Raw genomic sequence first — 25,086 nt, forward strand, 5'->3', positions numbered from 1 at the left:
CCGCGTGGTGCCTTCCTGTGGCGTCTGCCTTCAGACAGGGAATCGGTGTCGGTCGGGAGGACCCGTTTGTTCACCATGAGGCAGCCGAAGGTGGTGCCGTGGCGGCGGCTGGTCGGGGTCTCCTTCGGGATGTACACGGCCGAGGAGATCAGGTGAGGAACACGGCAGGCGCTGCGGTGTCGCCGGCGTGGTGCCGCTGAGGACTACAACTCCCGGCGTGCCCTGCGGCAGAGCCTGGGAGGCTCAGCGGGTTGGAGGCGCAGGGCCTGCTGGGGTGTGTAGTTCGTTAGGCCCTGGCCATCTAGGATGGCGGCAAGAGGGGTGTATGGGTTCTGCTGTGGGGCTGAGGAAGGGGGTCTGTGAGGAGGCAAGGCGGCCTGTCTCCCTCTCTCAGCAGAGCTCCTCGGTGGCAGTGAATTCGAGGGGAGTGTGGCCACTTAAAGTCATACAATCATAGAATCAACTGGGTTGGGAAAGACCTTTACGTTCGTCAAGTCCAGCCATCACCCCAGTACTGCCGGGGCCACCACTAATCCGTGTCACTCAGGGTCCTGTCTGCACAGTTCCTGAACACTTGCAGGGACGGCGATTCCATCACTGCTGGGCAGCCTGATCCAATGCCTGAGCACCCTCTCTGTTCCTAATATCCAATCTAAACCTCCCCTGGCCCAGCCTGGGGCCGTTTCCTCTTGTCCCATCCCTTGTTCCTTGGGAGCAGAGCCCAGCCCCTCCTGGCTCCATCCTCCTCTCAGGCACTCGTAGGGAGCCATCAGGTCCCCCCTGAGCCTTCTCTTCTCCATCTGAACCCCCCAGGTCCCTCAGCCGTTCCCCATCTCTTGTGCTCCAGGCCCTGCACCAGCTCCAGTGCCCTTCTCTGGCCCCGCTCCTCAATGTATCTCCTGTAGAGAGGGGCCCAGAGCTGAACCCAGGATTCGAGGTGCAGCCTCACCAGTGCCCAGTGCAGGAGGATGATCACTTTCCAAACCTTCTGGAATGAGGAACAGAAACACTTCCATGTGCTCCTAGGGCAGAGGCTGTGAGGTGCAGCATAAGCTCACTTCACGAGGGCAACGGCTGTGCTGCTCCTGGGGGGTCCCCCCTGAGGGGATGTGTTGACTTCCCCCCATGCTGGCTCCTCAGCACCCGCCCCAGAGCCTGGAGGAACCCTGTACTGGTAAGGCTGGGCTTGTTCCTTGTTGGACATGCTCTGGGAAATCTGGCCTGGGATCTGATCCTGAGAGGCTGTTACACAAGAGACCTCACTTGGTTTCAGCCGTGGCAAAAGGTTCAGGTATTTAATGCCAGTGTAAGTATGACAGAGCTGAGATTTTTGCTTCAGATGGGGTTTTTGGGCTTTTCCCAGCAGGTTGTCTCTTGGAGTTCTAGAGAGCTGTCACTGTTTCTTTAGTGATGGTGTGGTGTCTGTACCTATATAGTCAAGGACATGCAGCTCTCATCATCTAGGTGTTTTGTTACACCTCCATCACTGCTTGAGAGGACATGCAGACAAAATCACTTCTGCACTTTAGCATGGCTAAAGGTGTAAAGGTATTTGCTGTGGTATGAATGATTGTACTCAGACAATTAAATCAATATACATAAGTTCCCACTGCATATGTAAAACACCCTCAAAAAGATGTTTTCATCAATAGAAAATACATAGATACAGAATGTCAAAGCTAGTTGTGTCATTCAAGTGCATAGCGCCTTGCTGCCACTGATTTTTGTTCTTTTCTTCCAACTTCAGGAAGCTGAGTGTAAAACCCATAACAAATCCTCAGTACTTGGACAATGTGGGGAACCCAGCTGTTAACGGGCTCTACGACTTGGCTTTGGGACCTCCAGACTCCAGAGAAGTGTGTGCGACCTGCATGCAGAACTTCAGCAACTGCCCTGGTCACTTTGGCCATATAGAGCTGCCCCTGCCTGTCTACAACCCTCTGTTTTTTGATGTATGTATGCTGGGGATGGTCAGACTGCACATTTCATTAAAGTGCTTCATGTGGGTTGTTTTTCAAAGGGTCATCTTTTAAATATGAAAGGATTCCTGGCTGTAAGGGTGGGATTTGCCTTATTTTGAAGGGCCATGGAGATGCTCAGGGTGGGAAGAGCTCTCCTATAAAGACAGGTTGAAAAAGGTGGGCTGGTTCAGTCTGTAGAAGAGAAGGCTTCTGAAGGGGAGACCCCGGAGCAGCTCCAGTGCTTAAAGGAGCTACAGGAAACCTGGAGAGGGGCTTTGGACAAGGGCCTGTAGGGACAGGCCAAGGGGAATGGCTTTAACCTGCCAAAGGGGAGACTGAGATGAGCTCTTAGGCAGGAGCTCTTCCCTGTGAGGGTGCTGAGGCGCTGGCACAGGGTGCCCAGAGAAGCTGTGGCTGCCCCATCCCTGGCAGTGCTCAAGGCCAGGTTGGACACAGGGGCTTGGAGCAAGCTGCTCCAGTGGAAGGTGTCCCTGCCCATGGCAGGGATTGGGACTGGATGAGCTTTAAGGTCCCTTCCAACACAAACCATTCCATGATTCTGTGATCTAACCTGATTGGAGTTTTTAGCTCTTTTTGGAGTCTGAGGAGTGGTGCTGTTTGGAGAGGAGGGTTCATCTGGCCTCTAATAGGAACCTGGGCTGTGATGAATATCCCTCCTGAGGGAGCTGGTCTCCCTGTTCATGGTAGCTGGCTCCTGCATAGGCTGCTAATTGAGACTAACCCCTCACTTTCAGGTGATTGAAGTTAGTATGAGTTCCATCCCACTTCTAGTCTTGTCCCACCTTTGCAGTAAAATACTTGTATTTCACCAAGGAATAAAATCATATGGGAGTAATTCCAGCCTTCAGTTGTGTGCAGAGCTATGCTGCATAATAAAACCCAGTGATCTCCTCCCAGAGCCGGAGGAGAACATGGTTGCATGAAGAATCTTGAAGGACACTGATAGTACTTGTGACCAGAACCTTTAATTTCACTAGTGTTGAGTTTGGGGTACCACATTGTCCTTTATAGAACAAGCACAAGCCATTAGATGCTGTATTCACAGTGCTGTGTAAAAGCAACTTTGGTCCCAGAGTTGCTGTAGGTATGAAAGGCTTTTCCTGTATCTGTTATTTAGACAGCTTGAAGATAGTTTGTCTACAGACCATGTTTTGCATATGAATTTGTGTGGTTGTAAGAATTATTTCTTTTCCCCAGTCCAGTTCTTTATGATTAAGTTTAATGAGTCTGGTTTCTCAGTTATAGCAGCACCTTCTTTAAATTTAAACAAATCTACTTGCATACTGTTAAAGCTAGGAAATATAGAATCATAGAATCATAGAATAGTTAGGGTTGGAAAGGACCTGAAGATCATCCAGTTCCAACCCCCCTGCCATGGGCAGGGGCACCTCACACTAAAGCATGCTATGGAAGGCTTCATCCAACCTGGCCTTGAACACTGTGAGGGATGGAGCATTCACAACAAATATACCAGGATAACTTTTTCCCCCCCCTTTCTTTCCAGAAATTATACCTTCTCATTCGAGGTTCTTGTTTAAATTGTCACATGCTGACATGTACTCGAGCTGTGGTTCACTTGCTGCTGAGTCAGCTGAAGGTTCTGGAGAAGGGGCTGCTTCATGCTGTCCATGATCTTGAAGTCGTTCTGAACAGGGCAAGTACTGTGTAATTCCCCATTCCTTTTTGAGGGGATAGTCCTGTAACTGTAGAGCTATCCCAATTTCTTTTCTTTCTTTTAGTTTTTTAGTATTCTCTTTCTTTTAGTTTTTAGAGCAATGTGCAGATGCAACAGGTTCAGAAATTGAAGAAGAGTTAAATCACCACGTCCAGGAAATACTACAGACTTACGAAATAAAAGATCAGTGTTCAAATGTAAGTAGAGGCAGTGCCTTTCCTGAGATCTTGGGTTCTGTTGTCCTATAATAGTGATGTGCAAGAAAATCTGTCTTTGTGTAGACTACAGATTTTGTCTTGGAGTTCTGAACTGTGTTATACTTAGAGAACTTTTGGAGTGAAATGGCTGAAATTAAGCTTGAAAAGATTTGATTTCCTGTTAGTTTAACTATTAGGTTTCTGGAAAATATACTTTGTGTATGGTGTAAACTTCACATAAAAATAATGTGAAACTGCTGTCAGTGCATTACCTACAGATACTGGTACTCCTCTGTATGTTGCTCCAAGTGTTCGGAGCACTCTTGCATCCACCAGATCTGCACGATTACTTACACTGAGATTTTTCAAGAGAGTGTTGTAATTGACTTTTTGTATCCATTTAAATGCAGTCTAATGCACATTGTTAGTTAAAGGAAAATATTAGTGAAGAAGATATTGGAAGTTCTAACATCCTGGTGCAGATTTGTTCATAAGCCAAGTTCAACTCCTTAATCACTGGTTTCAGAGCTAACCTTAAGCACTGTGTAAATTATACAGAAGTAATTTTTCTCCTTTACCTTCTTAAATCACATTAGAGAAAAGCTTTAAAATTCAGCACTGCCATGAAAAATAAAGTCTATTTCTGAAATAAATTGAAAAAGGAGGATGGTGAGCACTGAGGGGTGTATGTTTCCAGCAAATATGGAAAGGGGATGGAAAAAGAGTAGGGATCAAGGCATGAATTAAATCAATACAAGGACTTGTGTACATTGATACCACATCATGTTTGTGTGGATAATGCACATAATTGTGTGATGTTTAATGATTTTTTCATATCAAATGTCTCCATTATTTCATTATTTTAAAGTTGGGTTCTTTTCTTCTTCTTTATCAGGTCAAAAATGTTTGTGAGTGTAGAAATAAACTAATAGCACAGTTCTGGAAAGCACACATGGGTTCAAAGAAATGCCCAAGTTGCAAGTAAGTTTAACTGCATGAGGAAGTAAATAGCTGGTGTAAAGTTAACTATTGTGAACATTTGTATTGACTTTGGTCCACCTTCCCTGGTTTTCTTGTTTTTTCTTGAAGATCTAGGAGATCACTAGTGCGAAAAGAGCACAACAGCAAGCTGACAGTAGTCTACCCTTCTACAGTGTACCATAAGTCAGGACAAGAAGGCATTACAGATGAGCCAGCAGGTAAAATGTTTGTCTTCTTCTCAAGCATGTTTGCACTTATTTTCCTGTATTAAAAATTCCTAGCTATGCAGTTGTGACTCTTTTATCAAAAATGGACATAAACCAGGAAGCTCAGCAGAAGGGGAGTACCTATGTCATGGTTTAACCCCAGCTGGCAGCTAGGTACCACACAGCCACTCACTCGCTCCCTCCAAAGTGGGATGGGGAGGAGAATCAGAATTAAGGCAATACCCATGGGCTTAGTAATTAAAGTACAATATAATGCTAACACTACTACTGCTAAGAATGGAAAGGGAAATACAAAAAAAAGATACAAAACTAAAACCCCTCAACAAACAGCAGCGGTGCACAACACAACTGCTCATGACTTCACTGACCAATACCCAGCCCAGCCTGAGCAGTGATCCGTCCCTTCCAGGTAACTCTCTGGGCATGACATGCTGTGGTATGGAATACCCCTTTGAGTAGTTTGGGTCAGGTGTCCTGTCTCTGCTCCCTCATGGCTTCTTGTGCCTGTCCTCACTGGCTGTGACACCACTTGATCAATTACACAAAGTATTACATATTCTGAAATGGGATGGACTATACAGTTACATACATTCTGCATAGGCTGTGTCATCGTCACTCGTTGGATTGAATCTTGGAGGGAGTACTTTTGACTTTGGCATTGCTGCTTTCGTGTTTCAGGGATTGAAAGGTCTTCCATGTGAAGGAATGGGGAATTGAAGTTTCAGGGTGGAAAAATCTGGATTTATGGACCTTAGCCAAAGCAAGAATAGAAAACTTCATCCGAGGTCATGGGAGAATTGCTCTTTGTCAAGTTGTGTGCTCTGGCTTCCCTGGGACACAAGGAACTGGCCTGCAGGAGGAGTGGAAACTGAGACTTGATGTCTCTGGCTTGTTTAATAAAAATGATCTTTCTGCTCTTTGCTCACAAACCCACTAGTTTTCCTTCCTCATGGAAAATACAGCTAAGCCAGACTCTTAACTTGTAATATAGATGGATTGCTGGTGGTGCTATTGTCTCATTCAGTTGGGTATTTCGTGGGAACCTTGATCTTGCTGGTAATACTTGTATCCCACTTCTGTGTTCCCCAGCTGCAGGCTGACACTTGATTTCTGTGTTGGTCAGTGGATGAGATCACTTAAAGAAGGGGTCCAGCTCACCATCGATCAAATAGCACATACACTTCAGATGTTAAAGCTGAGCTTTGTTTCAGTTACTTATACTGATATCCATTAGTCACAGAAGTGGCTTATTTTTTCCGTACTGAAAAGGCTCTTCGGTTCATTTCATCTTCCCAGAGAGATTTACTTTGATTATTCTTTTTATTACTTTTCAGTTATTGATGAAAGCCAGTTGGGGAAGAGAGGATACCTGACACCCATGACTGCCAAGGAATATATCCTGGCTCTGTGGAAGAATGAAGGTAATGGTTGTTAAGAGCAATGTTACTTTGGTTTCTGTATCATTTAGTGGACAAAGTCTGCAAATGTTCCCTTGTGAACTCCTTATGAAGTCTTTAAGTGCTGCTGGCTGCAAAATAGATGGTATGGCAGAAGGTTTGGTGGCTAGTGAGTGTAGGGAGCTGGATTCAGTGAATAGTTTGTGCTATTCTCAGACTGTGGCTCCCCACAAATCACAATTGTGTTTATAGGGAATTTGATGCTCACATGGTGCTGCATCTAATAAAATATGGAGTGCCATAAGGATTCTCCGAGGGCTGGAGCACCTCTCCTATGGAGACAGGCTGAGAGAGCTGGGCTTGTTCAGCCTGGAGAAGAGAAGGCTCTCAGGAGACCTTAGAGCAGGAAGACAAGGCTGACAAGAAAACTAGAGAGGGACATTTGACAAGGGCTTGTAGTGACAGGACAAGGGGGAATGGCTTTAACCTGCCAGCAGGGAGATTGAGAGCAGGCATTAGGAATAAATTCTTCCCTGTGAGGGTGCTGAGGCGCTGGCACAGGGTGCCCAGAGAAGCTGTGGCTGCCCCATCCCTGGCAGTGCTCAAGGCCAAATTGGACACAGGGGCTTGAAGCAGCTGCTCCAGTGGAAGGGGTCCCTGCCTGTGGCAGGGGGTTGGGACTGGGTGAGCTTTAAGGTCCCTTCCAAACCAAACCATTCCATGATTGTATGATTCCTCACTGGTTAAAGACTGAGAATGTATTTAGTGGTCTCTTCTTCTGAGTTCCCTGTACTCTGTAGTTGCCAGGAAAAAAAAAAAGCAGTGTCATGTACCAGTCTGCGGGTTTGAATTCCCAAACAAATAACAATGAAAATGAGTTTATCTTTCCTTGCTGTATCTTTTTAGGCTTCTTTTTGCATTATCTCTTCCCTGGGATGGATCCCAATGAGAATTCAGAGTTCAGCCCAGATATGTTTTTTCTGGATCTACTTGTGGTGCCACCTTCAAGGTAAAATTTCCCCACAAAACCTTTGTAGAAACCACAGGGTTTAGCACATACTTTTTGCAGGAGCTGGAGATGCAAACACCTGTATTACAGCCACTGCTCTGCTAGAGTGTTAGTAGAGTATTAAATACTTAACAATAAAAATCACAGCATGATGATAAGTTTCATTCTAACTTCAAATGAGTTTGTTAAAGGGCTAAAATACTAATTATGATAAATTGTCTTTTAGTATTAATATTTGAAATCATTACAGAATACTGTAACTGTATAATACTGGGGGAATTTCTTATTAAGGAATCATTCCTCTTTTATGACTGTCCCAGTGGAGTATGTGCGTTTTTAAATGCTCACTGTTGGTTTGTAGGGATTGTTTTTCATGCATTGAAGACTTGGCTTAAACAGGGGAAGTACATGTTGGATATAAGGAAGAAGTTCTTTACTGTGAGGGTGCTGAGGCACTGGAATGGGTTGCCCAAAGAAGTGATAAATGCTCTATCCCTGGCAGTGTTCAAGGCCAGGTTGGACAGAGCCTTGGATGACATCATGTAGTGCCATGACAGGGGATTGGAACTGGATGATCTTAACGTCCTTTCCAGCCCTAACTATGCTATGATTGTATGAATGTCTGAGGTTTCACATGCTACTTCTCAGTGGCTTTAATCTTCTAATGTGATTTTGTCTGCTATAGGTATCGTCCTGTAAATCGCGTTGGAGACCGACTGTTCACAAATGGTCAGACTGTGAACCTGCAGGCTGTCATGAAAGATGCCAGAATGATACGGAAGCTCTTGGTTTTCATGGCAAATGAGCAATGTCAGCCAATAAAAATTACAGAAGAACAAATCCAAACAGTAAGAGTTGATGGTTATATTCGTCTTTGCTCTTGGGGTGTGTGGGTTGAACTCAGGTAGGCTCCTATTTAAGCTGTTCCAATAACAGTTGGAGTGTGTAATGCTGGAAATGTTCTATATAGGTTCAACCCTCCCATGTCTCTTCCTGCTCACCCACCTGGTGCAAAGGGGAAAACATTTTATGCAGATTCCTTTAGTCATGGATTTTGTATTAGATTGCTGTATATGAGATACAATGGGCTCCTGTTACAGCTCACAATAACACTTTTCCAGCATCTCATCGACTGAAAAATGATGGGGGGGAAACCACTTTATCTTCTATTCCTAGTAGAGTCAGTTGTGATCGTGGTTATTTTTGACTATTTATGTCTAAATAGAACCAAAGAATTCACAAATTAATCAGTAACAAAGCTTGTTTGCTGCTGACCAGTTGACATGGTTGTATAGTGGTAAATAACCATGCCTCTTTTCCTATTTGTTCATCAGTTGTTCTATTGAAGGTTCTTTTATACTGGACTTAGTTTCCTCTGAACTTAATTTACATCTTGAATGTAAACCAGTTTGAAAACATTGTTACTCAGCATTTAGCCAGTAGGTGGAGGCATGTTCTCAAATGTGGCAGTTTAATGTGTTTCAGATGGGACTGATATAACAACTTTTAGACTATTAAAACAAAGTGATGTGAGTGATAACAGCTCTTGGATTTACATTATTGTCATCTAAGAATAGAACTTTCTGGTAGCAAAGTGATTTGTAGCATGCACTGACTAACCAGTAACATCTGATTTGGAAGGAAGACTATCACCAGGAAATGATGGGTTAGCAATCATCTTTTGAAATCCCACCAGTATATGTAGCTGTGGTCTTTGGGGATCTCCTATCAGTTTGTAAAAGCTTGATAGCTTGGGGCACTTGGTTACATTAATTTGAAAGTTAAGCTGACATTGTTAATGCTTTCTTTTATTTATTTAGTGTTTTGAATGAGATGCAAAATAGTGGCCAGTGTTTCATTTGCTATTTAATACATGTAACTTCAGCCTAGTAAAATACATAATTATCATTTCAGCTTAGTAAAAAGAAGGCATTTTTTTTGTTAAGTCTAAGTTTCTAATTTCTGTTCCTGTAGGAGACAGGAGAGAATAATGAACCTCTGGACCATTCTGTCCTGACAATGATTCCAGGCCAGAGCATCGCAGACAAGCTGTACAATGCTTGGATTCGTCTTCAGAGCCACGTCAACATTGTATTTGATAGTGATATGGACAAACTAATGACAGAAAAATACCCTGGTATTCGTCAGGTGGGTAGAAGGCAGAATCTTAGAGACTGTGGACTCTGTGTGTCACATAGTTAAAACGAGAAGTTGATGGAATATGAAACAAGTGGAATATCTGTGGTTAGTACATAGGCATTTTCATGATACTCATTACAAATATCTGGAGAATCTGTCTGCAGATATTACAGAGATGTAACAGATGTTGCAGTGATGCAGCAGATGTGTGCTTTCATGTTTTAACCATTAACTTCTGTTCTCAAAGCTCTTGGAGAAAAAGGAAGGTCTGTTCCGCAAGCACATGATGGGAAAGCGCGTGGATTTTGCTGCTCGATCAGTCATTTGCCCTGATATGTACATTGGTACCAATGAGATTGGCATTCCTATGGTAAGAATAAACAAAGGAGTGTTTCTTCTTGGTGCAGCTGGGGACTGAACTGCTCTGTAACACTCAGCTACATAGCAAGCAGCTGAAAATGTAGTGATTTTTTGATTCCTCTAGACTCTTTCCTCCCCAGTGTGTCATAGCTGTGTGTTAATAAAGAAGTATTGAAGAGCAGGAAATTCTTACCATGATACTGAACACCACATCTGGGAAAGAGGATTAAAGAAAAGCAAAAGCTGTACTTGCTTCCTGAGATTATGAATTAGGGCAAACTTTATAAGTAGATCCTGTTTCTCCTGTGGTCTTTGTACAGTGTATCTTGTGATAGGTATGGCAACCCTAAAAAAAAGCCATAATAAGATCACCAGCTTCATTCATCCTTAATGATTTTTAACCCCACAGAGATGACAGCAAGCCTGAATTTGAGTTTTGCATTACATTATCTTTTCTGCTTTCCTGTCTGCAAACAGTGGACCTGGTGATAATGCACTTTCCCCCTGAATTTGTCAGTTCATCTGTAGAATTCTAAATCATCCCTTCATTTTTTACTTGCTAATTGAGTTTTCCTTGTCTACTGCAGTGGAAAATCAGAAAAAGGACATAATTCTATTCTTATGGTAGGGGATTTTCAAACAGAAGTGTATTTATTTGGCATGACAGTAGATTGAGGAGATATATCCAGGAGCTTAGAATAATTTGTTTACATTGTATGAGTTAACATTTGACACTGGCTTATTGGTGACTTACTACTGTTTTAAGCCAAAGTTGAACAACTTCTCATCTCTTTTCCTTCCTGTCTAGGTATTTGCTACCAAACTGACTTACCCCCAGCCAGTCACTCCCTGGAATGTCAAAGAGCTTCGGCAGGCTGTCATAAATGGCCCAAAGGTTCACCCTGGGGCCTCCATGGTCATTAATGAGGATGGATCTCGTACAGTGTTGAGTGCGAACAGCCTGACCCAGAGGGAAGCCATAGCTAAGCAGCTCCTCACTCCTTGTTCAGGTGCTCCCCAGTCAGGGCTGAAGATTGTGAGTATGACAAAGGGCTTATCAGAACCCTCCTACATCTGTGGTAGCTTTTGTCCTTGCTTGTGATCCCAATGCGCCTGCTCACAAAGACCCCCAGGGCAGAGTTATCTTGTCTTTAGCAGGTGGCCAGGATTTTTCCTGGGGGTGTGTAGGAGAAAAGGTTGATCCTTTTTCAAACGCTAAGAACCATTTTTCTGTCCTGAATATCACATGGATAGCTGTGAAAATTGGGGCTGTTGAGCCTGGAGAAGAGAAGCTGCATTGAGACCTCAGAACAGCCTTCCAGTATCTGAAGGATGCTGGAGAGGGACTCTTCATCAGGGACTGCAGCAACAGGACAAGGGGTGATGGGTTAAAACCTGAACAGGGAGATTCAGGTTAGATATAAGAAAGAACTTCTTTACTGTGAGGGTGGTGATGGGGCAGCCACAGCTTCTCTGGGCAGCCTGTGCCAGGGCCTCACCACCCTCACAATAACAAATTTCTTCCTAATATCTAACCTAAATCTCCTGTTTTTCAGTTTCAAGCCATTTGCCCATGTCCTATCAGTATATGCTGTTGTAAAAACTCCTTCTCCAGTTCTCTTGTAGGCCCCTTTTAAGTACTGGAAGGAACACATTTTGGAATAGTCTTGACAGTGCTTGTTATGTATACCACTGTTTCTATTAGACATGTGGTAGAGATATAACATTTAAGACTGAGTGTTTCTGTGATGTCAGTCCTCTCAGAACCTGTCACAGAGCTAAACCCAACAGTATTTAGACTGTACAAACAGCTTATCATGCTCCTGTTGACTGTTCTGAGAGTCTCTGTTCTAGATAAGAATATACTGTGTTGTACTCAAACCTGAAGTTATAACTCAGAAACCCCTGGCCTCTGCTTCAGCTCCTAGGTCATAGTATTACCTTACTCTAGACTATCCATTGCTAGGTGTATGGTGATAGGTATTACCAAGACCAGTGTGCTTTGGTTAAATAGCTTGTTTTCTCATTTACAGATGGCATAATTTTCTTTCCTTATCAGTCTGTGATCCCTATAATGCAAGGGAGAGGAGAGATTAGTAGAGTGTGGTTTGCAAGCTGTTAACTTGGTTTGATCACTGTGGTCTGTGGAGGATGTGCAGCCTCAGAGTGTGGTTTGATGGATGGAAGAGGGTGTTCAGGGGCAAGTAGCATTGGTTCTCTTACAAAGCAGAATGTTAACACTAAGACAAAATGGTTAGTGTTTGTGTATACTTAAGGGTGCTGTCTTTCCAGAGGCATGCATGGAAATCCCCTATATGCAGCAACCAAAATTCCCTTGCAGGTATGTCGACATATTAAAAATGGAGATGTCCTTTTACTGAACCGCCAGCCCACTCTTCACAGACCTTCCATCCAGGCTCACCGGGCCCGAATCCTGCCGGGAGAGAAAGTGCTGAGGCTTCACTATGCCAACTGCAAGGCTTACAATGCTGATTTTGATGGGGATGAAATGAATGCCCATTTCCCACAGAGTGAGCTGGGAAGAGCAGAAGCTTACACCTTAGCCTTTACTGATGAGCAGTATCTAGTCCCAAAGGTAAGGAGTACTGGCAGATAAATCTATTCCTACCTGGAATCACTTTGATGTTGTTTGTTTGCATGATTGGCTTTGTCTAATGAGAATGAGGTTTCTGTGTTTGAAAGTTATTCCTGGTTTCTGTTCTGTCTCCATTTGTGGTTCTCTTTGTCTAACAAAGGCCCAGCACATCCAAACAACCTCATTCCTTTTACATCAGTGTCCAGAAGAGATTTAGTAGAGAGATGTGCTGTGATGAAGAGTTCTTTGCGAATAACTCCAATGCTTTTATCCAGCTGGGATCATTCTGGGAGCTGCTAGCACGTGACTTATCCCTTCCAACCCTTTTTCCTTGTAACTTCTTTAGGATGGGAAGCCACTTCCTGGCTTGATCCAGGATCACATGATTTCTGGAGTCAGCATGACAATCCGGGGCTGCTTCTTCACCAGAGAGCAATACATGGAGCTTGTTTACCGAGGATTAACAGACAAAAAAGGGAGAATTAAAGTGCTTCCTCCTGCCATTATGAAACCACAGCGATTATGGACAGGAAAGCAGGTAGTTCATCATGTCTTTGGTTAAAGAATGCTGCTGGTTCCAAAGTAAGCAGAATGCTAATGTTAAAACCAGTGCTGCTGAGGGTGAAAAGCCAGATCCCATCCTGTAATCAACACCATATAAATCTTGTTATGTGTTATTGAGCCATGAAAGTCATCTTTCAGTTAAAGATGGATTTGAATGGTACTTTAACTTGTTGCCCTTCAGTGTTGCAGGTAAAAGCATAATGCTGCTGTTTCGAGGCATGGAAGCAGAGAAGGAATTTGTTGGTCAGACTAAACTAGGTTTAAACCAGTCAATGCTTTTAAATCTCTGAACTTAAAGGCTGTAGGTGAATATTCTGGCATTTGACTTTTTGGTTGAGATCATCATTATGTTGATGTAATATCTGGGAAGTGAGTGCTCCATTTTCTACTATTAAAGAGAATTTAACATTCAGTGCAAGTATTACATTTCTGAATAATTATGTCACAGCTCATTGATCTTTCAAACATTAGAGTAGGAAGAGGATATTCCTGCCCTATAAATTCAGATTCTAAGCTTTCAAAGCTTTGCTGTCAATGGAGAAGATATGTATAGGATGTTTCTATGTCAAATTCTTTACATGGAGAAGGGACTATAGGAAATAAATAGTTCCTGCTACTCTTCCTGCTTTTTTATAGGTTGTTTCTACATTGTTAATAAACGTCATCCCAGGAAACCACGTCCCACTGAATCTGACTGGGAAGGCCAAGATTGGAGGAAGAGCCTGGGTAAAGGGACCTGCAAACACATGTCTGAATCTTGATTCCATGTGTGAGTCTCAGGTATGCTGGGGCAGCAGTACTGGGCTGTACTGTGATAAAACTGTATGTACAATGGAGGAATGGGAAGGGAGGAAGGTTAAAAGCAGATGTTCAGCAACAGTTCCTGCCAGAAGGTGGTGGTTAGAGGATAAATGTGGGGGGTCAGGACAAACTGTTTTGATCCTGACTGATACAGGTTCCATCTGGTTTGTTAGACTCATGAGTCTTTGTTGTTTGACTTTATAGGTGGAAAAATATGGATGGTGTTAGAAGTTTTATTTCTGCTATCAACTCTGGGAGTACAGATAATCTGACCATATTTAACTGCTCTCCAACATGTGGGCTTCTTCAGCTTAAACCTGTGTTAACGTAGATTACACAGAAAAACCTGTAGATATCACAATAAGATCAAAATTCCTGTTTTCCTGAATAGCTGTGGTTTATTTTTCAGGTTATTATCAGAAAAGGGGAATTACTGTGTGGAGTCTTGGACAAAGCTCACTTTGGCAGCTCTGCCTATGGCCTGGTCCACTGTTGCTATGAAATCTATGGGGGTGAAACTAGTGGGAAAGTGCTAACATGCCTAGGACGCCTCTTTACTGCTTATCTGCAACTGTACAGGGGATTTACAATGGGTGAGTAACACAAGGACTAATTCAGCAGTGCTGTAGTGCAGCACCTCCTGACATATAAAACTGGCTTTTGATCATTTAGAGTTATGATTACTTAGAGTTACTCAGACATGGTCAACTGGTAGACAGCAGTAGTGAGGAACTAACAGACTGTTCTTGGCCAAGGGAAAGGAAAGGAGATCATTTGAAATGGAGAAGGTGATTAATTGACTGTAAGACACATAAAATATGTCTTGAGAGCCAGGGTGCAAAAACTACTTAGGAGTGAGCCTGGGATCACCAGGTAGCTAAAACATCAGGAAGAGAGAAGCGGGACTGAAGCAGGAGTGTGGGATTTGGTGAAGATGATTGGAGATTGAGCAAAATAGGACTTTGGGATGAGATAAATAAGGTTCAGTAGAAGGAGATGAAGTACAAGAGACAAGGTTGTAATGGGAAAAGGAGAGCAGGGGTGGGCAGAAAGAGTGAAGATAGAGGAGCATGTGACAGGACCTTATACTCCTTTGCCTTGCAAAGGTGTGTGTAGCTCACTAGTAGTGTGTCCCACTTGTCCTCCTGCAACTGCTGTACACTTAACCTGGGAGGAAGTCCTGGAGGTGATCTACAACAGCTCCTTGTGCAAAGCAAGTGTTGCCAGAGGAGCTTGTGCAGGCCTGTGTCCACTCAGATTGTGAATATCTCCAGGGATAGTGACTGTACAACCTCCCTGTATCCCCGTGCCAGCACTTGATCATGTACATTGTCAACATTTCTTTTCCTGTTGAAGAAAGTTTTATTTCCTCGTATCTTTGAAGGACAAACACATCTTTCAGCCTCATCCAGCACATGCTCCAGCCATTTTAGTGGCCATTTTAGTGACTTTTGCAAGGCTCCTTTCTTACATACAGCTTACAGCAGTTAGGCTTCCAGCCTTTCGTTTGTTCTAAACTGTTGTGCTCCTGGTTCTGTCATCACAAAGGCCTGTATTTTTAGTTTACCCTTTTGAAAAAGCTAGGAAATAAATGACATCTAGTGGGAAGCTTGAAGTGGATGGAAGAGGAACACCAGTTTGATGAGTTTTGCCTGGAACACATTTGTGCAAGTGCACTAAGATTTTCTAGATGCTGTTAAAGTTAAGACTTCTTAAGTTAGGGAGCTGATTTTGCACCCTTAATGCTAAGCTTAGTTGATGTTGTGTGGGTTTTTGATAGCCTATGCCTTCTCCCTCAAAAAGTCACCAATTTTTGTTTTCCTTCTCAAACTGCAATTTAACAATTACTGTATCTTTACTTGTGACTTCCTTTTCCAGCTCTTTGCTTTCCAGATCCACCAACTGTGATTCCTCCCTCAATTCTTTTTCGGCTTACATCATTATGTGCTCTTTCTGTCTTCCTTAACAGGGATTGAAGATATTTTGGTTAAACCTGAAGCAGACCACAAAAGACACAAAATCATTGAGAAGTCAAGCCGGCGTGGCATTGAAGTGAGTGTCTTGCACGATTTCTTTCCCTCTATAGTTAAAACTGTTTGAAGTCCTGCCTGTTTAATCACTCTGGCTTAGCACCTAATCCCCCCCCATTTTTTACTTCCAGGCTGTTCGAGCTGCTCTTAATTTGCCAGAAACGGCATCAAGTGAGGAGATCCAAGGGAAGTGGCAGGATGCCCATCTCTGCAAAGACCAGAGGGATTTTAACATGGTTGATCTGAAATTCAAGGAGGAAGTAAACAATTACAACAATGAAGTTAACAAGGTTGGTATCAAGGCATCTGTGTGCACTAATCTTGTTTGGAGGCTTACTGAGCTAATGTAATGTCTATGAGGGGTGCCTGACTCTTATCGAGGCTGAAGCTATCCATCTGTCCCCAGCACAAGGCTTCACATACTGCCTCACCATCTCCACCTTATCTTCCCTGAATGAGAAGAGGGTTTAATATTCAAGAAGCTTTTAAACTTATCAATAGGAATGATTGTGATTATTCACTGATTCACTTTTTTAAAGCCTTCAATAGGAATTGCTTTAATTTCTTATTTTGTTAGTAATTGTTTGGTTTTGTTCCCTTCACCCCACCACAACTCTTTAGGTTTGTATGCCCCTTGGTCTCCACAGGAGCTTTCCAGAGAACAATTTGCAGTTGATGGTACAGTCAGGAGCCAAGGGATCCACTGTAAATACAATGCAGGTAATGATACCACTTAGCAGCTGTATTTGTTAATGTGATTTGTCCTAGAATATAAACTGTTGAGAAGCTCATGTGTGGATATCTTCATACCAAAGCAGATTTTTGGGCTTTGGGAATACAGGCTTTTGGCATGGAGAAACGTTACAAGAATGTAATAAAGACTTCAGTGGGTGATGGAGAGAGTTAGTGTTTATTGTAACCTTCTGTTCTGAAGGTTGTTCTCAGTACATTGGGTTTTATAGCAACAGCAGACCTTCTTTTTAGAAGAAATGCTCTGGATTGTACAAAGAAACCTACTACAGGAGAAAGAACTTTTCCTGACCTCTGTGGGAAACTGACCCTTCTGTTTCCTTCTCCGACTACTGAATAGGAACTAAATCTTGCTTTGACTTTGTTAGAAATGGCAAGGATGCTTTTTCATTTTGCTTTCTGCAACACAGACCCCAAGCAAGAAACACTCTATAAAAAGGCCATCTAAAGATTCTGTCTCTGAGAGAGAATGACCAAAGTTTAAGAGAGGATTTCATTTTGGGTTTTTCTGTTCTTAGTACACTACTGCTGAGATGTGGGGAGGGGAATGTGGGGACCGAAAAACTATCTGTTATTTTCAGTTTCACGTCTCTTTGTATTAAAATGAACATACAGAATGAAAATGGAAATACTGAGGATGAGTCAAGGAGTTGAAATAAAACCACTAGATGAGGTCTGCTTGTCCTTTGTGCCCAGCAGTAGCAAGAACATGGAATGAACATGTCAACATTTAGTTAAAGAACATCTAGGGAACATTTTAATGCTTTTTACTGTGTTTTTCAAGAGCAGCTGTTGAACTTCAGTCAGCAAAAAGCTGGATGGAAAAGCGATGTTTCCTTTTTATCTTTCCACATTCAGATTTCTTGCTTGCTGGGCCAGATTGAGTTGGAAGGTCGAAGACCCCCACTGATGGCATCTGGGAAATCCCTGCCATGTTTCCAGCCTTATGATTTTTCCCCTAGCTCAGGAGGATTTGTGACTGGGAGGTTTCTCACTGGCATCAAACCTTCTGTAAGTTGAATACTGCTGCTTTCTATATTGAAAGTTACTTAAATCTTGGTATTTAATAGAGAGTGTCTGCAATTATGGATCAGTTGAGTTTGTTCACCCTACTTTCATATGTAGAGTTTGAGAAAGAGCATAAATTGCCAGTCTTGATGTGCTTCTGAGCAGGATGGTGATGGGATTGTGCTTCTGTTTAGGAATTCTTCTTTCACTGCATGGCTGGCAGGGAAGGGCTTGTGGATACAGCTGTCAAAACCAGCCGCTCTGGGTACCTACAAAGGTAAGAGGTTTGCTTTGGGATTCGAGCCTTTAAAAGGTCCTGTTGGTTGGTTGATAGGGATTTCATTGAACTTAGAAAGTGGCATAATGCTGAACCCAGGACAGGTTGACTTGCTAGAGGACTAGATCAAAGGGAACTTCATCATCTCTAACTTACCTTTGGAACATAGCAGCAGCAACTATTCCTTTTGGAGAAATCTTTTTCCTGGTGCAAGTAAAAATGTACAAATTCCAGGCAACTCTACTTTGTTTTGGCCACAAGAAGATGGAAAGTTTTACTTGTCTCAGAGGGTAGTGGGGGATTCTAAAGGAGAGATGCCCCCTTCTTTCAGACAACTGTTCAAAAATGACAGCAGAGATAGAGAGTAATTTGCTGTTGCAGTTCAAGTCACTTCAGTCCAAGGAAACTGCAGGAAGCAACATGCAGAAAACTTTGCAGTATCATTGCATATCTCACCTGTGTGTCATGTCTATGTGATTTTTGGCTTCCAGAATTCCTCATCAGTGCACTTAATATCTTAATGAAAACAGAATTTTTTAAGTTAGAGTTATATCATCCTTGTTGCTTTGTATCCTCCTAATGGGGTTTTAATTTGTAATGTTCTTCTCTGTTTTGCTCTGGGACAGGTGTATCATAAAGCATTTGGAAGGACTGGTTGTTCAGTATGACCTGACTGTACGAGATAGTGATGGCAGTGTGGTGCAGTTTCTGTATGGAGAAGATGGGCTTGATATCCCTAAAACTCAGTTCTTACAACCCAAGCAGTTTCCTTTCATTGCAGAAAACTATGAGGTAGAACATCTAAAGTATACTTCTGGGGTGAAGGGGAAGACTGAAGTGCACAGTTAACATCTGGCATAGCTGTTAGGGATCCCATGGCATAGTTGTTTCTCTCAGTCACTCTCAGACTAACCTATGTTTTTATTTGCCATTGTATCCAAAATGTGAAAGTGAATCTTAAGTCTGTGGCATGATTTAAGCAGTCCAATTTCAGCAGAGAACCAAGACCTTTCCCTGTTATAACTCCGCACTCGGATTCCACACACATGACTTAGATATAAGAAGTTCTTTAGTTTGAGAATGGTGAGGCACTGAAACAGGTTACCCAAAATTGTGAATGCTCCATCCCTGGCAGTGTTCAAGGCCAGGTTGGATGAAGCCTTGGGTGACATGGTTTAGGTGAGGTATCCCTGCTCATGGCAGGGGGTTGGAACTGGATGATCTTAAGGTCCTTTCCAACCTAAACCATTCTGTGATTCTTTGACTTTACTCTTCAATCTGTCAGGTTTGATTAACTTCCTTTTACCAGTAGCATCACTGCTTATTAAAGGATAATGATTATCACATAATTCTTTTCTCTCATTGAAAATCAGTTTTGAAAGTTGCTTTGCAGCAGCTGAACATTCTGAGCAGCAGCAGATGACCTTTTCAGTTTGCCTTGCCTTTTCCACTACAGTGAGCATAGAGAGAAGAATAATGATGATACAAAGCTGTTCTCTGTAGTATTCACTCTGAATGGTGTTTGTCTTTCAGATAATCATACACTTAACTTTCTTACAGGTAATCCAGAAGACAAAGCATCTGGATGAAGCTTTATCAAGGATGGAGTCTCACCAAGCTAGCCAGCAGTTCAAAGCCATCAAAAAGTGGCGAGCCAAGCACCAAAACTTAGTGCAAAGAGAAGGAGGTTTTCTGATGTTTTCCCAAAAGAAAATGGCAAGTGTAAAAGCACAGATTCCAGGGGGTGAAATCAAAAATGGAAGAGATGCTGCTACTTTACAGGTAACACAGAAGCAGTTGAATTCACCAAGCTCTTTAAACAAGTTGCAGAGTGTTTCATGGTCTTAACTATACAAGTTACTGTCTGAAAGATTCTTATGTCAGTTCTGTGGGTGATGAAGCTGAGATTCATTTATTGAAGTCTGTGGGTACCAGTGCAAAGGCAGAGGCCAAAACACGAATTAAAACTGGTTTTAAAACCAGCCCATGGTTGTGGGTGTTTTCGGGTGGTTCTCTTTGTTTGTTTAGTGGTGTGTTGTTTGAATTTTACCTCATGGTCACAGAATAGATCTCTCTTGGATGGACAGACGCTAGCTGGATGAGAGCCTGTTTAAATACAAAGATCAAATCCAAGCTGCCTAGGGTCTCAAGAAAGTACTCTTGCTTAAGCCTGTTGGACGTTAGGACACTAATCCATATGCTCTGCTTGGAGACCTCATAGCAGCCTTCCAGTATCTGAAGGGGGCCTGCATGGATGCTGGGGAGGGACTCTTCATTAGGGACTGTAGTGACAGGACAAGGGGTAATGGGTTGAAACTTAAACAGCAGAGGTTTAGACTGGTTATAAGGAAGAAATTCTTTACTGTTAGGGTGGTGAGGCACTGGAATGGGTTGATCAGGGAGGTTGTGAATGCTCCATTCCTGGCAGTGTTCAAGGCCAGGTTGGATGAAGCCTTGGGTGATATGGTTTAGTGTGAGGTGTCCCTGCCCATGGCAGGGTGGTTGGAACTGGATGATCTTAAGGTCCTTTCCAACCGTAACTCTTCTATGATTCTGTGATTCTATGATTATATGTATGAACCCAGAATGGAAACAGGTGCTGCTTCATGGCCTTGCTTTTACAAAGAATGTACCGTGGTAGAACATGGGCAGTTAGCATGAAACTCCACATTGAAGGTGTTCAGATATGTAACTCCGTGAGCATATCTGCAAATGCTCTGCCTAATCACCAGTTAATTTTTTCAGCTATGCTGAATTTGTGTTGTTGTTGGTACTTCTGATAATACTTAGTACAATTTAGCTTGGTAATTCCTTTGCTGGTTGTTCATTTTGTCTTTCAGTAGATGGGTAAATACAGATACATAGAATCATAGAATCACAGAATGGTTTGCGTTGGAAAGGACTTTAAAATCATCCAATTCCAGCCCCCTGCCATGGGCAGTTTGTAAAGACTCTTAAAGTCATCTGGGATCAAAAGTGTTAAGTATCAGAAAATGAAGTAAACTGTATTTGTAGTTGAGTTGTTTGCTGTCTTACACCCTTAAGTTTCAGACAGCTAATCTTCTCCTTTGCTATTGCTTGCTTGCTGCTGGAAGCAGTAGTAGCTGGGTTTGGTCTTACTGTGGATAAACCAGTCTGCTTCACTCTTTCAGTTATTGAAGATGTGGTATGAACTAGATGAGAAGAAACGAAGAAAGTATATGAAGAAGACAAGCAAGTGCCCTGACCCAAGCCTTGGTGTTTGGCGTCCAGATACTTACTTTGCATCTGTTTCAGAAGCATTTGAACATGGAGTTGAAGATTATATCAACAAATGGGAATCTGAGAACAGACAAAGTTACGTGCACCCAGTAATTTCTTCTGATAGGTAATAACTTCTGTGTCTTTACTTCTTTGCACTGAGCCAAGAACCACAATACCTGTTCTTGAACTGAGTTTCTAAAGTGCAAGGTCTTTCTCCACTCTTCCTTTTATTGTGCCCTTGTGAAGTAAAGTAGTGGGTTTCAGAATGGTTTCTGAAAGCCAGGTGAGCTTAGTGTGCAGTGGAGAGGCCCTGCACATCTCTTTCTTCCAGATACCCATTTTCCATGCTGCTAAGGCCTTGGGCAAAGGCTTTATGGAATAACAGCGATGTACTGCCATCCTCCTACATAAAAACTAATACTTTACAGTAACAGTTAAAATCCACACCACACTTTTGCCACACTTTGGAGTTAGCAGGGTAGTTAACATGAGCAAGTGGGAGTACATGGCCTCTCTTGACATTCTGGGAATCAGAATCAGAAGACAAGGCGCCAGTTCTGTATTGATGGGCTGTGTTTGTCAGATCAGATTGGGATGGACAATTTTACAGCTTCTTGAGTGCGTTTATCCATAAACTTCCAGGAGAAATTGCCTGAAAGAGGTAAATTTATTGACCTGAGCAATGTTTCAGTCTCTTCCAAGTTCTTTGTTTTGTACATTGAGCTACACCTCTCTTTCCTGTCTTCAGATTGAAGGATTTGTTGTATTTAAAGTGGCAGCGATCCCTCTGTGACCCAGGAGAAGCTGTGGGTCTCCTTGCAGCTCAGAGTATTGGGGAACCTTCCACACAGATGACTCTGAACACCTTCCACTTTGCTGGCAGGGGTGAAATGAATGTCACACTGGGTATTCCAAGGTGAGAAAACTGTGTTCTCAAGTGGGCCCTTTGCCATTTTTGGCACGTAGGTAATAACGTTTAATGTCACTGGGAGGTGTATATGTAATCCTGAGGGCAGATGATCCTTCAGTTGAATTGTAAATTGTGCCTGGTCACAACTATTTTAAAGTCTCGCAGTTTTACAGTTGGTTTGGTTCATTTTCTAGATAGAGAATACCTGTGAAGGCCCCTGACTCTTACCTGATGTATAGCAAATGGCTTATTCATTGCTGTATTTTAGTCCATACAGTATAAGCCTAAAGAAATTGTGCTTTGTGGGTTGGACCTCTTCTTCCCCCTACTCTTGAACCTATTTCTTTCACACACTAAACTTCACTGCACCTATGAGATCTGGTATGTTTAGTATTATCACCTATGGAGGAAGAGACACATTTTATAGCAGCCAGGTTTCCCCTGGCTCTTCTGTTTGGTGACAGTGTCTATTAGCACACACAAGTTTAGCAGCCAGTCATCTGCTTGGTCTGAATAGCATGGGTGCTCACCCCAGCTTTGTGGTTAGATGTGTGATGCCTTAGATGGGTGATAGTTGCCTTACCTGAGAGAAGGGAATGGGAGAAAGCATGAGGAAGCATGCACTATGCATCTGTAGGAAACAGGCTTCATTAGATCTTCTGTTCTGGGAACATTTTAGTATCATTTCTATTCTCTTCCTGGAACTGGATGATAATGTGATTGAGGCAGCAGAGCTGCTTTTGTGCTGCCCCTGAAGAGGAACCCGGAAAGTGAAAAGGAGCAGCTCAATGGTGACCACAGCTCTTGATGCATATGGCTCTGATAGAACTGGCAGTTGCTGCATGCTGTCTAATTAAATGAACCAGGTATTTATGTGATGGCAGAGGGCTTTTATCATTTCACTTGAAAGATCATTCTTTATTTAAAGGTTGCGGGAAATACTGATGGTGGCCAGTGCAAATATTAAAACACCAATGATGAGTGTTCCTGTGTTCAATACCAAGAAAGCTCTCAAGAAAGTGAAACGGCTGAAGAAAAAGCTCACAAGGGTGTGCTTAGCTGAGGTGAGCCTCCTATTCATTGTGTCCTTGGAGAGCAGCAAACCAAAATGTCCTGTTTAAGCTCATCAGGTAGTCTGGCTTTGTAGCAGTTTCCTATTTTGAAGGCTTACCTGTGGGTGCAAGATGAGAGGGTTCTTTCTTTTCACCTCCTGCATACTGAATGGGTGATAGCTGCTGGGAAGCGGGCTATTGAAAAGAGTTGCAGTTTCTGTGTAAATTCAGTTTAAACCTGTAAAGCATTGTCACAGGCTACACAAATCTAGAGACTGGAAAGGAAGGGTAATTGTTCACACATGGCAGTAGTATAATGGAAGGGAGGGTTTATGTTTGCTGCCATTGCCTTGTTTGGCTTTTTCTCAAGCTTATTTTTGTCAGTCTCCTGAATTGGAGGAGTTTTGTCTCTGAGACAAGCTAATCTGGCTGCGACTGACATAGCAGAGACCTTTCTGTTTGCTGGGAGGAGTTTAAGGCAAAAGGGTAGAGTCTTTTTGCTCAGGAACTGCCACAAAGCTTCTAGGAAAGTTTGCCTGTTAGCTTTGTGTAATTCTGGTCTCCTGTGGGGGAAGCATCGGAATTGCAGGCAGTAAATGAAGCATCTTTATTGAAGGAGTAACATTCCTGCTTGGAACTTGTGTAGGTCTTGCAGAAAGTTGAGATAGAGGAATCCCTGCGTGTGAAGTGCAAGCAGGACAAACATCGCCTCTACAAAATCAAGTTCTATTTCTTGCCCTATGAATATTACCAAGAGGAGAAGTGTGTGAAGCCCAGAGATATCTTGCACTTCATGGAAACAAGGTGAGTTTGCTTTTAGATACTTGAATACTTGCTCTTCTTTTGCCTTTCCATGTGCATTAAGCATAACTGTGTGTTGTTTATTGCTGTTACTGTGGGTTTCAGAGCAACAGCTTCCTGCAGATGTGCTTAGAGAAACATCTACACAGCTGCTTTTTATGTCTTGAATAGAACTGTGGATCTGTGGAGTAGTGACAGTACATAATTGTATCAAGGCAGGTCTTTCACTTGTCTGAGAAGAGCCATTTAAGCATCATCTTGTTTGTTTCTTTGGATGCTAAACATTACTAGCAAAAAATGTGTGAATTCTTTAAGTATCCCTCAGTGCTCTCATTGAATGGAACTAAACATTACTTTGTAAAATTAATTTTAAAAGATAAATCAGAAAAGGCTGGCTTTCCCCACCCCCTCTTTTTTTCCCCTGCTTCCTTCCCCATATCTGACCAAATATGTATAGATAAAAGGAGACCATTTAATGACAAGGCTCTATTGAAAGCTATTTTTGCTTTGGAAAAAGGCTTCATTGATTTCCTCCTCCTTCAGGCCGTATGAGTTCAAGCTGGGTCATTTTATTTGACAATATGTGCATGTTGGTTGAGAAAGAAAAAAGGCCAATAGTAAAGCATCCGTTTGGAAAGTCAATTTGGTGTGCAAAGTTTATGTCCAGATGAGATTATAATGTAAGATCATAATTTAATCTTTGGATGCATGGCTACACTTGTGATTGTAAGAGACATGATACCAACCTTTTGATTCCTAAAGGAATGAGAAAGGAGAAGAAAAATTCTTTGCTTTATCCTAGAAGTACTTTTGCATCCATCAGACAACACAGAATCATAGGATGGTTTGGGTTGGAAAGCACCTTAAGATAATCCAGTTCCAACCCCCCTGCCGTGGGCAGGGACACCTCACACTAGACCATGTCACCCAAGGCTCTGTCCAACCCAGCCCTGAACACTGCCAGGGATGGAGCATTTACCACTTCTTTGGGCAACCCATTCCAGTGCCTCACCACCCTCACAGTAAAGAACTTCTTCTTTATATCTAACCTGAACTTCCCCTATTTAAGTTTGAGCCCATCACCCCT

General features: G+C 42.7%; 1 protein-coding gene across 1 annotated transcript in view; it reads left to right on the top strand.

Moving 5' to 3' along the window:
* The window catches only part of POLR1A (RNA polymerase I subunit A), a 34,122-nt gene continuing 9,036 nt past the window's right edge, over window positions 1-25,086 (top strand). The window contains exons 1-27 of the mRNA XM_034064895.1: window positions 1-152; window positions 1,748-1,952; window positions 3,487-3,636; window positions 3,747-3,854; window positions 4,750-4,835; window positions 4,944-5,053; window positions 6,397-6,483; window positions 7,366-7,468; window positions 8,154-8,316; window positions 9,443-9,616; window positions 9,855-9,977; window positions 10,776-11,003; window positions 12,309-12,563; window positions 12,910-13,101; window positions 13,764-13,907; window positions 14,338-14,521; window positions 15,898-15,980; window positions 16,090-16,248; window positions 16,580-16,678; window positions 17,567-17,719; window positions 17,911-17,993; window positions 18,620-18,785; window positions 19,554-19,775; window positions 21,146-21,360; window positions 21,985-22,152; window positions 23,075-23,210; window positions 23,845-24,002. Coding sequence (XP_033920786.1) covers window positions 76-152; window positions 1,748-1,952; window positions 3,487-3,636; window positions 3,747-3,854; window positions 4,750-4,835; window positions 4,944-5,053; window positions 6,397-6,483; window positions 7,366-7,468; window positions 8,154-8,316; window positions 9,443-9,616; window positions 9,855-9,977; window positions 10,776-11,003; window positions 12,309-12,563; window positions 12,910-13,101; window positions 13,764-13,907; window positions 14,338-14,521; window positions 15,898-15,980; window positions 16,090-16,248; window positions 16,580-16,678; window positions 17,567-17,719; window positions 17,911-17,993; window positions 18,620-18,785; window positions 19,554-19,775; window positions 21,146-21,360; window positions 21,985-22,152; window positions 23,075-23,210; window positions 23,845-24,002 — 4,031 coding nt within the window. The 5' untranslated portion in view covers window positions 1-75. The remainder of the gene's footprint in view (window positions 153-1,747; window positions 1,953-3,486; window positions 3,637-3,746; window positions 3,855-4,749; window positions 4,836-4,943; window positions 5,054-6,396; window positions 6,484-7,365; window positions 7,469-8,153; window positions 8,317-9,442; window positions 9,617-9,854; window positions 9,978-10,775; window positions 11,004-12,308; window positions 12,564-12,909; window positions 13,102-13,763; window positions 13,908-14,337; window positions 14,522-15,897; window positions 15,981-16,089; window positions 16,249-16,579; window positions 16,679-17,566; window positions 17,720-17,910; window positions 17,994-18,619; window positions 18,786-19,553; window positions 19,776-21,145; window positions 21,361-21,984; window positions 22,153-23,074; window positions 23,211-23,844; window positions 24,003-25,086) is intronic.

Source organism: Melopsittacus undulatus, chromosome 7 (assembly GCF_012275295.1).
Source record: "Melopsittacus undulatus isolate bMelUnd1 chromosome 7, bMelUnd1.mat.Z, whole genome shotgun sequence".
NCBI lineage: Eukaryota > Metazoa > Chordata > Aves > Psittaciformes > Psittaculidae > Melopsittacus > Melopsittacus undulatus.